Here is a 15,377-nt window from a genome sequence, read left to right as displayed (position 1 = left end):
CCACACAAATCCAGAGGCAGACATGCCAGAACAACGTGATTCAAAAACCAAAGTTTGCAGGCACAACCTTTGCAGTTGTTTTAGTTCAGGTAGTTGATGCAAACTAGCCACTTGTGAAATGCACTCATTAAAAATAACCTCTGATCTCCATATTGCTAGCTACTATTTAGTATTTTATTCAAGCTGATAAAGTAGTGACGTAGGCAGTTCCTCTATACCAAAAGAGTCCATCCCTGAAACCAGACCTTAGTCACTGTATTGCTTACACTGGTCTATGTGCATGACACTTCCCTGACTATCTTTAATTTGTATTTATTTCATTTAACTAGGAAAGTCAGTTAAAGAACAAATTCTTATTTTATAATGACGGCCTACCCCGGAAAAAAACTCCCCTAACCCGGATGACGCTGGGCCAATTGTGCGCCGCCCTATAGGACTCCCGATCACGGCCGGTTGTGATACAGCCTGGGATCAAACCAGGGTCTGTAGTGACACCTCTAGCACTGAGATGCAGTGCCTTAGACCGCTGTGCCACTGAGGAGCACTGGGTTATCTAACTGCTAAGATTGACTGGCTGCAGTGATGCCTCAAACAGAAGTTGTGAAATACAAGTTATAAGGTCAGAACATGACGTGGTCAGATTAAATCCAGAGCCCCTATTCATATCACACTCTTAGTATGTGCCACAGTGGGAAAGTCAAAGACCTGGAGAGTGAGAGCGTGGCCCTTCTCTGCACACACATGCAGAGGGGTGCGGCCCCAGCAGTCAGTGGTGTTGATCTGAGCCCCCTGGGCCAACAGGTCCTGCACTATCAGATGTTGATTGGCTGCAACGCTCAATTGAAGGGCACTCTGGGTACAAAACAAAAGACAAAAAAGATCAAATGTTGAAAGTCCTCCTTTTCAGATGATATCCCAGTTGTAATCATAACTGCGCCCTTGTGACCAATTCCAAATCAACCCATAGCCACTAGCTCCTAGGCACTAGTGTGTGTGTGTGTGTGTGTGTGTGTGTGTGTGTGTGTGTGGTGTGTGTGTGTGTGGCAGAAGTCTCTGGGGCTAAGGGTCCATTTAGAATTGGGCGTGAGAATGTAAATCCTTACCTGGCCATTGTGCTCCTTCATATCCAGCATGCCGACAGTAGCCATCTTGCTGGCCAGCACATAAGCTAGAGCCCTTCTGCCCTGTGCCACAGCTATGTGCAAGAATCTGGCAACACAGAGATAAAAAAATCTACACTAAGATAAAAGGGTTCCAAAGGGGTTCTTCAGCTCTCCCCATAGGAGAACTCCCTTTGGTTCCATATAGAACCCTCTGTGGAAAGGGTTCTACATTGAACCCCAAATGGTTCTACTTGGAACCAAAAGTGTTCTATATGGAACCAAAAGGGGTTCATCAAAGGGTTATCCTATTGGGACAACCGAAGAACCCTTTTAGGTTCTAGATAGCAGCTTTTTTCTAAGAGTATAAATGTCTGGCAAGCATAGGTCACATGATGGATTAGAACAGTGTCACTAACATCCTTGTTCCTGGAGAGCTACAGGGTGTGGCAGGTTTGTGTTCAAACACTGTGCTAGGCTGGAACAAAACCCTGCACACCCGTACCTCCCCAGGACCAGAGTTGGAGGCCACTGGGTTAGAAAATTAACTGAGTCGAGTATGCATAGTTGCTTAGATCTACAAAAGGCAAATGTATACAAGGGGTTGATGAATACTACACAAACTGACGTGTCTCCATCATTATCCTGGCTTGTGAGCATCTCGGGGGTGAGCCCTGCCAACTTCTCCTCTTCCTGTCGTATCTGCCATTGAAAGAAGGACGTCGGCTCCCCTTCAGCAAACTGAGCCAATGGCCAAACACCCTTTTGGGTTAGCGGGGCTATGAACGGCTGGGGGACATAGGAGTTTCCCATTGCTTGTGGCATGTGGGTTTGAGGGTAGAGGGACTGATAGTCGATGAGGCTGAAGTAGTCAGGGAGGGTCTCTTGTGGGGAGGTCTCTGATTTCATGGACTCATATCCAAGTTCCATGAAGTCAATGTCCAGTGTGCTTCCCTCTGGAGGGCTCAGACTCTGGAACAGAAGTGGATGATAAATACTAAAAAGGGATAATCTGCAGATGATACATCCACTTTTGGACTTGTAAATGAACTGTTTGTACCCATCAATATGTTTTATATTTAATTAGGCAAGTCAGATAAGAACAAATTCTTATTTACAATGACGGCCTACACCGGCCAAACTTGGACAACACTGGGCCAATAGTGTGCAGCCCTATGGGACTCCCGATTACATCCGGATGTGATACAGCATGGTTAAACTATCATTTTGATATCATGGATGGTCAGTCCTTACATCCATAGCTCAGTCTATACATTTGAGAGTGGTTACATTTCTCCAGCCCAATCCCTCAGAGGTTTAGAACGAGAACGCTTTGTTATTGTTTCAACCAATGATTGGGATTGCTGCTTTAAGTACATTTCCTGTCATGAAAGGTAAACAATAAGGAAGAAAGATATTTGTAGTTGTGTTCCTTCCACTCCAAAACAACAGAGTTTATATGAGACACACATGCAAAACCTAATAATCTATATGCATGATAACATTGCCAAACTGTATTCCTAATTTTGAGTTCTGGAATTGCCCTCAGGGTGGAGGCGGTAACTCAGTCTCACTGGGATTTTCCCGGAAGGGAACTAAGCAAGTGAAGTGACATCAGACTACACAGAAAAGGAGAAATGGAATTGGGCTATTGAAGTGGTCGGTCATATCACACAATATAGTTTGTAGCTATAACAAATGTGACCTGCATGAGAGTTTGTGGTTTTCACTAGTTCTTCATTAGCTAAACCAGAGGAATATCCCTGGATGTATTTAACCTGGGTCTATGAAACCAACCCTAGCCTGAACACCAAGAACCGTGGGAAAAGTTAAAGGAGACTCAATTAAAATAACAGTATAACCAAAAGCATACAATTACCAGGATTGCCTTTGCAGTAGCAAGTCTTTTAGCAGGTGAATCGGTTATCAAGCTGAAGTCCGCAGTCCTCTTATGCCCTTGAAGAAGGGAGGTCAACTCTACACGATAACGAACAAAAAAAACCATTTGCACATGATGTTATAATGTACAGTATCTACAGTATTTCTGGATAATGTGTGTTGATAAAACATTAATATTACCTGTGTATTCTCCCTCAGAGTGTTGCTGGACATGAAGAAAAACAGAGATCATGAAAATATGGACAGATGTAAGCTAAATATGTGCAAGCTAAACATAATATTTACACAAACTAGCAGAACAATAACATAACATAATTGAATTTACCTGTACATTTTGGTTGCTAAGGCGCTTCTGCATGATGAGTTCTTTCACTGTATTCTTCACCCGCACACCTTGGAAACGGCCAAAAGACCGCACCTCACTCATGCAACACTCTGCAACAGGTATAAATAGGACCGATGAGAATCTTTGATCCCAAGACAAGTTTGAAATAAACACTAACTTTGATCAGTTTGCTATTGAGGCAAAAGTGGTTGTGTTGAATTAAAGGTACACTCAGCAATTCATAAAATGCTCATTTTGCAAAAAGCCATTGATGTATGATATATCTATAGTGGTAGGATACAGTAATACAGTTCCTGGGAACTCTGCCTGCCAAGTTCAAGCACAGGAGCTCAAACACTCAATGTTATTCAATGGGGCGTGGAAGCTACAAAAAGAGGCATGTCCATATAGTTGTTGAAGTTGCTTGATCTGCACAGATGATTAAATCTCATTATGTCTGGAGAACTGTCTCAGAAGTCAGGCTTTATCAACATCAGAATCTCAGGTATTCTAAACAACTCAGAAACACAACCTTCATACTGCAGTGTATGAATAAACATTCTAAAATGGGCAAGACGACCTGGAACGCGACCTCACACTTCCCCTATTTCCACAGCTAGCGGAGCTCATGCCAAATTCACACTGTAATCTACAACCTTCACCAAATGACAGTAACTGTTCACTTTCCTCTGCCATTCAAATAGCATAATGTATCTATCTACCTTGCTCTTCCATTGTACAGTGCTATTATAGGTCTAAATATGATGTTGGGTCTAACCATGATCAGTGGTGTAAAGTGCTTAAGTAAAAATGCTTAAAACCACTTAAGTAGTTTTTGGGGGTATCTGTACTTTTAATATTTTTTGACAACTTTTACTTTACCACATTCCTAAAGAAAATGATGTACTTTTTACCCCATACATTTTCCCTGACAACAAAATGTACTCGTTACATTTGGAATGCTTAGCAGGACAGGAAAATGGTCTAATTCACACACTTCTCAAGAGAACATCCCTAGTCATCCCTACCGCCTCTGATCTAAATTATGCCTATGTGGGAGCGTGCCCCCTGGCTATCCGTACATTTAAAAAACAAAAAAGCGGTGCCATCTGGTTTGCTTAATATAAGGAATTTGAAATGATTTATACTTAACTATATTTTAGCAATTGCATTTCCTTTTGAAACTTAAGTATATTTAAAACCATATACTTTACAACTTTTACTCAAATAGGATTTTACTGGGTGACTGACTTTTCTTGAGTGAATTTTCTATGAAGGTATCTTTACTTTTACACAAGTATGACAATTGGGTAATTTTTACACCACTGCCCATGATCAGTAATCCTCCGTGTCACTAACGCAATGTTCTTTCCGGTGTTCCAGAAGTAGGTTAATAAGGAAGTAACCATTAACTACAATAATTATTTTTTGATAATATAAAGTAGCCAGCCTATCATTATTAACACAATAGTCTGCTTAGAGGAAAAATAACAACAATTACAAATATGTATATTGATTTCTAAAAGTGAGGGTTTTATTTTACCGTTCGTGGCACTGTCTGCAGTTGGCGGAGTCGGGCTCCCAACCTTACCCCAGCCATCAAACTCGTTTGGCGCACAGAGAGAGTTGTTGATCTCCGTTGCAGGTGAGGTATCCTGGTAAAAAGACCCCAAATACACGGGGCTCGTTACAACAGTCCCTGGATGCACAAGATTCAGGCCGTTCTCGATAATTCTGTCGATGATCATGTTGCGCTCAGAGCTAGATCACTATGTATGCACTATCAAGAGTTCTAATGGAGTTTGTTCCCGTTTGGATCATGTGACTACTGTACCTTCAGAAGCGCACAAAAGCGAGTGCGCTTGCAGCCTACTTGAATTACGCATTGGGCGCGTTCCAGATCTGCCCGAGGACGTTCTACAAAAGTAGCCTATACCGGAACAGAGCAAAGAAAACAATCTTTATTGTCCATTTTCACAGAAGTGGGATCAAAGTCACCATCCTACCTCTGACACCAGTGTATCCAACAAGTGTATCACAAGCATGTAGGCTAGACCAAAGAAACCATTGAAAAAATGGTCAGTTCAACTTAAATACAATTGTATTGGTCACATGCACCGAATACAACAGGTGTAGACTTTACAGTGAAATGCTTACTTACGAGTCCATTCCCAACCGTGCAGATAAAAAGTAAGACACATTTTTGCTAAATAAAAAAGGAAAGAGTAAAACAATATTGAGGCTGTATACAAGGAGTACCAGTATGGAGTCAATGTGCCGGGGTACGAGGTAGTTGAGGGAAATGAGGTAATACAGTATGTACCTGTGGGTAAGGGTAAAAGTGACTAGGCAATTGGGATATATAAACAGTAAACAGTAGCAGCAGCATATGTGAAGTGTGAACGTGAATTGTTTTGCACTGACTCCCTTGCACTGGCTCTACGCACACTCACTATACTCTACCCACATGTTCACATACTAGACTGACACTCCAACTCACTCACACACACACACACACTATGTCTATGTGTGTGTGGCGTCAAAATGCATGTGTGTGTGTGTGTGTGTGTGTGTGTGTGTGTGTGTGTGAGTGAGTTGGAGTGTCAGTCTAGTATGTGAACATGTGGGTAGAGTATAGTGAGTGTGCGTAGAGCCAGTGCAAGGGAGTCAGTGCAAAACAATTAAGATAAATAAATAAATAACGAAGGGGTCAATGTAAATAGTCTGGGAAGCCATTTGATTAACTGTTCAGCAGTCGTATGGCTTGGGGGTAGAAGCTGTTCAGGAGCCTTTTGGTCAGACTTGGCGCTCCGCTACCGCTTGCCGTGTGGTAGTAGAGAGAACAGTCTATACCTTAGGTGGTTGGAGTCTTTGACTATTACTAGGGCCTTCCTCTGACACCGCCTGGTATAGAGGTCCAGGATGGCAGGGAGTTCGGCCCCAGTGAGGTACTGGGCCTTATGCACTTCCCTCTGTAGTGCCTTGCAGTCGGATGCCGAGCAGTTGCTATAACAAGAGGGGATGCAGCCAGTCAAGATGCCCTCAGATCCTCTTTAAGGATCTGAGGGCCCATGCCAAATCTTTTCGGCCTCCTGAGGGGGAAGAGGCATTGTTGTGGCCTCTTCACAACTGTGTTGGTGTGTTTGGACCATGATAGGTCCTTAGTGATGTGGACACCGAGGAACTTGAAGCTCTCGACCCGCTCCACTACAGCCCCGTCGATGTGAATGGGGCATGTTCGGCCCTTAATTTCATGTAGTCCACGATAAGCTCCTTTGTCTTGCCCACATTGCCAGGTCTCTGACCACCTCCCTATAGGCTGTCTCACCGTCGTCGGTGATTAGACCTACCACCGTTGCGTCGTCGGCAATCTTAATGATGGTGTTGGAGTTATGCACGGCCACACAGTCATGGATGAACAGGGATTACAGGAGGCGACTGAGCACGCACCCCAGACCCTCGTGTTGAGAGTCAGTGTGGTGGATGTATTGTTGCCTACCCTCACATCCTGGGGGCGACCCGTCAGGAAGACCAGCATCCAGTTGCAGAGGTAGGTGTTCAGTCCCAGGGTCCTTAGTTTAGTGGTGAGCTAGGAGGGAAATATGGTGTTGAACGCTGAGCTGTTGTCAATAAACAGCATTCTCACGTAGGTGTTCCTTTTGTCCAAGTGGGAAAGGGCAGTGTGGAGTGCAATAGAGATTGCGTTATCTGTGGATCTGTTGGGGCGGTATGTGAATTGGAGTGAGTCCAGGGTTTCCTGGATGGTGGTATGGATATGAGCCATGACCAGCCTTTCAAAGCATTTCAGGGCTACGGATGTGAGTGCTACGGGCCTGGTGTTCTTAGGCACAGGGACTATGGTGGTTTGCTTGAAACGTGTACGTAAAACCCTCACAAACTTTTACAGATGCACAATTGAGAGCATCCTGTCGGGCTGTATCGCCGCCTGCTTTGGCAACTGCACTGCCCGCAACCGCAGGGCTCTCCAGAGGGTGGTGCAGTCTGTCCAACACATCACCGGGGGAAGCTACCTGCTCTCCAGGACACCTACAGCACCCGATGTCATAGGAAGGCCAAAAAAGATAATCAAGGACAACAACCAACCGAGCCACTGCCTGTTCACACCGCTATCATCCAGAAGGCGAGGTCAGTACAGGTGCATCAAAGCTGAGAACGAGAGACTGAAAAACAGCTTCTATCTCAAGGCAATCAGACTGTTAAACAGCAATCACTAGCACATTAGAGGCTGCTGCCCTATATACATAGACTTGAAATCACTGGCCACTTTAATAATGGAACACTTGTCACATTAATAATGTTTACATATCTTGCATTACTCATCTCATATGTATATACTGTATTCTATCCTATTCTACTGTATCTTAGTCTATGCCGCTCTGACATTGCTTGTCCAAATATTTATATATTCTTAATTCCATTCCTTTACTTTAGATCCTGTTATTGTTAGATATTACTGCACTGTTAGAGCTAGAAACACAAGCGTTTCGCTACACCCGCAATAACATCTGCTAAACACGTGTATGTGACAAATACATTTTGATTTGATTTAATACAAACGGGGTCAGACAGAGGTTGAAAATGTCAGTGAAGTATGTGTCCTGGTAATCCGTCTAGCCCTGCAGCCTTGTGAATGTTAACTTGTTTAACATTTTACTGCAGTGGGCTAAATCAAGGCTACCTGTCGCCCCAACACAGTGACCATGTATGTATGGTCACTTGGTTCCGGTCTACTTAATTAACGGGTGTCTCCCATAGACACCAATGCAATAGCAGGTGGGTCTGGTTTACTTAGTTCATTTGCTTTTATTGAACTAGGAAAAAACGAGCGGGGTATCTTGCCTCCTCTTCAGTCTCTGGCTTGACTAGGACTTTTATTGTGAAGACCAAAGGACATAAAAGACCCGGAAGTTATTCTCCGCGGTCGCGCTATGATTGAATCTGAGAAGCACAGAAGATGAGGAGGGAGAACATGTCCGAGACCCCTACCGAAGCGGGAAAGGAGATGCCGACAAAAAAGCAGAAGCTGAGCAGTGATGAAAACAGTAATCCCGATCTCTCTGCAGATGAGAATGTAAATTCGGTTTTGTTCTGTTTGTATCGGCGCGGACATGAAATATGGTTAGCTAGCTAAGTAGCTAATGTTAGCCTAACTTTTCATAGCTAGCAAGCTAACTAGCAAGCGACTGGTAGTTGATTTTGGAGTTCGTGATGATAGCTGGGCCTTTCCCTTTGTTTCAACTAGGCCTAGATTTTTATTTCTTTAGCTATAGATACCTAGTTAACGTTAGTTGTGGTTATTTCCCTTTCAAACATTCCAGAACAGGAAATAAGAAAATTATCATTCAACGAGCAAGGGATTCGAGGCAACACTGCAAAGGGCCTCCACCTAAAATAGCTAGCTGGCTAGTTATGCTCTCTAGGTAGTGTTAGCTATCAAGCTATGGACCCTTCTGGTATTGTCCAAGTAGATAATCATCAGCCAGTTGTCAGTTTAGTTTTTCTAGTCTATCTCAAGCCCCTCATGGTAGGCCATCCCACTTCTGACACCAGTGTAGTCGAAAACAGGGGGTGCAGAACATCCATTGCAGGTTGCAAACGCATCAACCACAACCATCTCATGTTGCTATAATTTGTGTTTGTAGGATGATGCTGTCAGCGTTGAGAGTGGGACCAATGTGGAGCGTCCAGACACACCCACCAACACAGCCAACGCTCCAGGCAGGAAGAGCTGGGGCAAGGGCAAGTGGAAATCAAAGAAGTGCAAATATTCCTTCAAGTGCGTCAACAGCCTCAGGGTGAGCCCATCTTATCAATAATATTTCCAATCATTTCCAACTGCAGACATGTCACATCTTATCAATAGGCCTAATTTTGATTCCAGAAATGTCATAATCTCAACCTTGGACTTGGCATGCCTGTTATAAGTATGTGTGAACTGTGCTGTTTATATGATACTGTGTGAGTTGTAAACAGCTGAATGAAGATGTTCTAATGTTACGGGTGGGCTCTGAACCCAGGTCTCCCACAGCAGAAACCAATGTCTTGACCATTAGACCAAGAGGGAATTCCCACTTGGGCCGAGGTTAACACTGATTTTGAAGTCGCAGGGCCACCTCATCACCTTGACCATGAGCTCAACTCATAATTAACTTGTTCTTTACACAGGAGGACCATGGCCAGCCATTATTTGGGGTCCAGTTCAACTGGCACAGTAAAGAAGGAGACCCACTGGTGTTTGCTACAGTTGGGAGCAACAGAGTAAGTATCTTTGGCATCACATAAACCATGTGGAAAGTGTAATAGCCAACACATGTAAAATACAGACTCATGTGCCACCTGTCACTGCTGACTATGTGATGTCCTTAATTTACCAGGTAACCCTGTACGAGTGCCATTCCCAAGGAGAGATCCGACTCCTGCAGTCATACGTGGATGCCGATGCAGATGAGAACTTCTACACCTGCGCCTGGACCTTTGACACCAGTACAAGCCATCCCCTCCTGGCCGTGGCGGGGTCACGTGGCATCATTCGGGTGATCAACCACATCACCATGCAGTGTATCAAGGTGGGTCAATTTCCAAGTAGTTGTATCCGATACACCAGGGATGGAATTTACATTTGTGCATAAGGGAGGGATTAGTTGTGCCATCTCTGAATAGTTTTGTTGTTTTTTAATGCAGCACTATGTTGGTCACGGGAACGCCATCAACGAGCTCAAGTTCCACCCCAGAGACCCCAACCTCCTGCTATCCGTCAGCAAAGGTAGAACAACTAGACACCATAGCTAGGACTTCATATTTTCTCGACTGACCTGACTTTTTGAGAACTAAACGATTTACATTTAGGAATGATTTCTAATCTGTATGTATTTACATAATTAACAGAATGACTTGACATAAAATGGACTGTGTGAATATCTCATCAGCTTTGTGTTTTGCCTTTAGACCACGCCCTTCGTCTGTGGAACATCCAAACAGACACACTGGTGGCCATCTTTGGAGGTGTAGAGGGACATAGAGATGAGGTCCTCAGTGCAGTGAGTACACGACACGACCATCTCTTATTGGCTTTCTTGATCAATAGGAGTCAGGGATTTCTATGTGTATGTGACCATTGAAAATGGCGATACAATATGGAACACACACAAAAAAGGAAATGAGAGATGAATGATATAATAATGAAAAATGTCTCTGCGCCAGGACTTTGACCTGCTAGGTGAGAAGATCATGTCGTGTGGAATGGACCACTCTCTGAAGCTCTGGACGATCAACTCAGAGAGGATGCAGAAAGCCATTCACGGGTCCTATGAATACAACCCTTCCAAGACAAACAGGTGAACATATTGGTTGTGGGCAACAAACGTACGTGTATTCCCATTTATATATTTCAGTCATTCAGCAGACTTTTATACACAACACAGCGCGTTCAAATAACAGGGCTGAACAATTGCATATTAGGAAAATAGTACAGTGTTGTCAGAATCTCAAAATCTTTTATTTAACCTTTATTTAACTAGGCAAGTCAGTTAAGAACAAATTCTTGTTTACAATGACGGTGTAGGAACAGTGGGTTAACTGCCTTGTTCAGGGGCAGAACGACAGATTTTTACCTTGTCAACTCGGGGATTCGATCTAGCACCCTTTCAGTTACTGGCCCAACGCTCTAGCCACTAGGCTACCTGATGCCCCGAACTGTTGATTTTCAACTTGAAAATGTTTGCTCCTTTAACCGATGATTCTGTCTTCTTACAGGCCATGGGTCTCTCAGAAGATCCACTTCCCTGACTTCTCTACCAGAGACATCCACAGGAACTATGTGGACTGCGTACGCTGGCTGGGAGATCTGATTTTATCCAAGGTAAGACTGTGAGAATCTTTTTGTTCAAACATTCTGTTATTAGGTTGTGGATCCCATTGTGACCCTCATAACCCGACTCCTTTGGTCTGTTCCTCCCCTGACCTGACCAGTCGTGTGAGAACGCTATTGTGTGTTGGAAACCAGGGAAGATGGAGGACGATATTGACCGCATCAAACCAAACGAGTCCAACGTGACAATCCTGGGTCGCTTCGACTACAGCCAGTGTGACATCTGGTACATGCGTTTCTCCATGGACTTCTGGCAGAAGGTAGAGATGATATTTCCCCTTCCGTTGTCTGTGGCTTTGTGGAATCCCTTATCTGCTACTGTTCATTCCAGTATTGTAAGCAAACAGTGGTTTGGTGTCGGAACTTTCTAACTAAATAGATGCAAGTTTGTTGTATAACATTAAACAGAAAGTATAGTATTGTCTCCACGTAGGAAGTTGTTTGACTATTGAAGTAACACGTGTCTTGTCCTACAGATGTTGGCTCTGGGAAACCAAGTGGGGAAACTGTACGTGTGGGACCTTGAGGTAGAGGACCCCCACAAAGCAAAGTAAGAGTCCGTAGGGAAACTGTACGTGTGGGACCTTGAGGTAGAGGACCCCCACAAAGCAAAGTAAGAGTCCGTAGGGAAACTGTACGTGTGGGACCTTGAGGTAGAGGACCCCCACAAAGCAAAGTAAGAGTCTGTAGGGAAACTGTACGTGTGGGACCTTGAGGTAGAGGACCCCCACAAAGCAAAGTAAGAGTCTGTAGGGAAACTGTACGTGTGGGACCTTGAGGTAGAGGACCCCCACAAAGCAAAGTAAGAGTCTGTAGGGAAACTGTACGTGTGGGACCTTGAGGTTGAGGACCCCCACAAAGCAAAGTAAGAGTCTGTAGGGAAACTGTACGTGTGGGACCTTGAGGTAGAGGACCCCCACAAAGCAAAGTAAGAGTCCGTAGGGAAACTGTACGTGTGGGACCTTGAGGTAGAGGACCCCCACAAAGCAAAGTAAGAGTCCGTAGGGAAACTGTACGTGTGGGACCTTGAGGTAGAGGACCCCCACAAAGCAAAGTAAGAGTCTGTAGGGAAACTGTACGTGTGGGACCTTGAGGTAGAGGACCCCCACAAAGCAAAGTAAGAGTCCGTAGGGAAACTGTACGTGTGGGACCTTGAGGTAGAGGACCCCCACAAAGCAAAGTAAGAGTCCGTAGGGAAACTGTACGTGTGGGACCTTGAGGTAGAGGACCCCCACAAAGCAAAGTAAGAGTCTGTAGGGAAACTGTACGTGTGGAGGTGTTGGGGAAGCTACTCAGAAGATTTAGTTGACCAAGCTACCAATTACTTCACACTGGAAGAAGTTAAGCTACACTAAATAACGTTTATTTTGAAACTAGTTACTTTCACAAACTACTTTGTGAAAGATCATCAATACATTATGTTAACAATCTGTCATTTATCCTAATTATATAGGGTAACATTTGTATTTTTGCCTAAATAGACATATCCAAACCTAATCATTTTTCATGGTCATAAACAGTAACTGGTAATGTTGTATAGTTTAGAAAGGTCTGGAACTAGCCTTTCTGGTAAATGTTGTTATAACTTTCCGAGGTGTACTCTCTTTTTAGAACACAAGTACATGGTACAAATATGAACAAACAAATTCTAAACGACTTAGTATAAGATTTCCCATTTCTTAACAGTGAAATAAATATGATCTAAATGTCCACTGAGCAGCACAGAGACACCATTCACATGGGTGCAGACTCGTTACAACTTCTGTCTGTGACCAAGAGAACGCGGTCTTTCAATTCTATGAAATTATTTAGTGTTTTATTTATTTTGAAAGCTCTAAATCCGTCTGAGAATTTCACAGCGAGATGAAACCACAACGGCTGGACTCAGACTGTCATATGCCATTTCCCAGGCTCACTTGTTCAGAGGAAATCGATTCTTTGTCTGGATTGGCCAGAGAATGTGACACATCACTCCCTATGAACATGAAGTGTCACGTTTCAGACCCCACAAGTCCGCGCCACTGAGAGAGTGGAAACAGAGAGCAGACAAAATGGGCCTTTGTGCCACTTTAAGGTACAGGACACTATGGCGTTCAGAGGGCTTTGTACACCAAAATGTCGGTCAGAACCAGTCCAGAACCGCTCAGTCCCCCCATACAGGGGACTTAACATCTAAGAGGTTTTAAACCAAATGTTTCAAATGAGAATTAGACAGGTCTGATGCTGAGAAAGGACATGTTTGCCTACTTTACCCATATTTTATTTTTTACAAAAGAAATTGCTAAAAAGTTCACTTCTGAAAACACCAAGAATTGAAAGGACCCGGAAAGTTAAGAGTTAACCTCCCACCAATACACCTCACCTAAGCAGTGGTCCATGCCTAGATGGTAGACTGCCTGAGAGAAGTGAAGGCCAGTAGAGCACCACTCTCCTTGTTATGTATCATATCCCAGGGCTGTGACAGAGACCTCACAGAATAATTAGACAGATATTTCAGGGGATGTATAAATGTGAAGCATCCGCTTGGCGTTTCCATTCACTACCAAATATGGTAGTGAGAGAAAGCCAAGTGGCCGGCAGAGGGAGATGCTGCAGCAAGATGGATTTTGTCCGACATTCTGCAAATGTCGTTTTCAACAGTTTGTCCTCAATACAGTTCTGTTCCCAAAGCTGCAGTCTGTTACGAACAGAGTGGACTACATTTTAAAGACTTTACCCTTTGCTAAAGTAAAAAAAAAAAAGGCATTGTTTAAAAGGAGTGCAAAGGCAAATTGAGATATTGCACATGTGAACTTCAAAGTAGGCGTTCACTAATAGCAATATGCAAATATATACTACAACGCGCCAATAGGATCTCGCAAGCTCATGCTTGGCCCTGCCCAGCCCCTTGCTTGGCCCTGCCCAGCCCCTTGCTTGGCCCTGCCCAGCCCCTTGCTTGGCCCTGCCCAGCCCCTTGCTTGGCCCTGCCCAGCCCCTTGCTTGGCCCTGCCCAGCCCCTTGCTTGGCTCTGCCCAGCCCCTTGCTTGGCTCTGCCCAGCCCCTTGCTTGGCTCTGCCCAGCCCCTTGCTTGGCCCTGCCCAGCCCCTTGCTTGGCCCTGCCCAGCCCCTTGCTTGGCCCTGCCCAGCCCCTTGCTTGGCCCTGCCCAGCCCCTTGCTTGGCCCTGCCCAGCCCCTTGCTTGGCCCTGCCCAGCCCCTTGCTTGGCCCTGCCCAGCCCCTTGCTTGGCCCTGCCCAGCCCCTTGCTTGGCTCTGCCCACTGACTCATTTGTTCTCATTTGAAATGACGGGCGGTGGTCTCTTAGTTTAGTTATAACAATCTTCGGAGACACTGTCTTTCTGTTTCACCAAATACATTCTAACCTGGCTCTCTGTTTCAGGTGCACCATCCTCACCCTCCCAAGATGCACCTCTGCCATCAGACAGACCAGCTTCAGCCGTGACAGCAGTATCCTGATTGCAGTCTGTGACGACGCCTCTATCTGGCGCTGGGACCGCCTGCGATGAAGACAACATTGGCAACGAGCAACCTATTCTATTATGACGGACCAGTCACTTTGCTGTCAAGAACCAGAAACATTTTCCAGGTACACGTTTTCTGTGTATAGTCTGCATCAGATCTGTCCAATGGAGGTGTTGTTTAACATCTCAGGAACCACTCCCAACATAACGGTGCTACAGGTCTGCACAGAAAAGTGTGTCTGGAACCCACCAATTATTTCCCTTTTTGTTTCCCTTCTCCGGGTTATACTTATACCAGCCCCTCCTTATTAAATCCATGAGGGGGATGAAAAGGTGCGCAATTTGGGGAGAAGGGTGGAGAATCAGACTACAACCCTGGAGCCCTTCAAGCTTTCTCCCCCCTTCTTGCTATTTAGTTCCCCTTTGCTTACTATTCACTTTTTAATGGGCTTTAATAAATGCTATTTTTCTAAAGGCTTCTTGTCTCATTCCGAGGTACTGAAGCTTGAAAACTCTAAGTAAATATATGGTCCACTAAGCCCAGGCCATCTGAATGCATGGAGAAAATGAGTAGCGGGACAGTTTGGGTGTTAGCCTTTTCGTTAACTGCCCCTAAAGTGCATCTCATGCACTAGCAATGAACGTTTTCAACATGAAAATAAATGAAGCATCTAGGATCCGCTTGTATAGGCAAGCTAAATATGTA

At 44.5% G+C, this 15,377-nt stretch overlaps 2 protein-coding genes across 5 annotated transcripts in view; one reads left to right on the top strand and one right to left on the bottom strand.

Annotated features, from left to right (window-relative positions):
• The window catches only part of LOC110527232 (NF-kappa-B inhibitor zeta), a 10,163-nt gene extending 4,984 nt beyond the window's left edge, over nt 1-5,179 (bottom strand). For 2 of the 4 annotated variants that reach the window (XR_005052489.1, XM_036982243.1), the window contains exons 1-7: nt 4,868-5,178; nt 3,325-3,434; nt 3,180-3,204; nt 2,980-3,077; nt 1,729-2,072; nt 1,104-1,209; nt 706-852 (exon numbers count right to left, since the gene is read on the bottom strand). Coding sequence is in view for 3 of the 4 variants with exons in the window: in XM_036982243.1 (XP_036838138.1) it covers nt 706-852; nt 1,104-1,209; nt 1,729-2,072; nt 2,980-3,077; nt 3,180-3,204; nt 3,325-3,434; nt 4,868-5,072 (1,035 nt within the window). In the remaining variant the exon portion in view is untranslated. Of the gene's footprint in view, nt 1-705; nt 853-1,103; nt 1,210-1,728; nt 2,073-2,979; nt 3,078-3,179; nt 3,205-3,324; nt 3,435-4,867 lie in introns of all 4 variants that reach the window. The other 2 variants (XM_036982244.1, XM_036982245.1) reach the window with 1 other exon arrangement.
• Nucleotides 5,180-8,288: 3,109 nt separating this feature from the next.
• LOC110527230 (polycomb protein eed) lies at nt 8,289-15,145 on the top strand (the record flags this gene model as incomplete). The annotated part of the gene is given in 11 exon segments (XM_036982234.1): nt 8,289-8,416; nt 8,988-9,140; nt 9,511-9,603; nt 9,720-9,911; nt 10,027-10,108; nt 10,291-10,382; nt 10,546-10,679; nt 11,098-11,203; nt 11,314-11,472; nt 11,689-11,762; nt 14,590-15,145. Coding segments are annotated over 11 exon segments (1,340 nt in total), but the record flags the coding sequence as incomplete, so codon positions are not given.
• Nucleotides 15,146-15,377: the final 232 nt, after the last annotated feature.

The sequence above is a fragment of the Oncorhynchus mykiss genome, chromosome 7 (assembly GCF_013265735.2).
Source record: "Oncorhynchus mykiss isolate Arlee chromosome 7, USDA_OmykA_1.1, whole genome shotgun sequence".
Taxonomy (NCBI): domain Eukaryota; kingdom Metazoa; phylum Chordata; class Actinopteri; order Salmoniformes; family Salmonidae; genus Oncorhynchus; species Oncorhynchus mykiss.
This window is presented reverse-complemented; position numbering and strand designations above follow the sequence as displayed.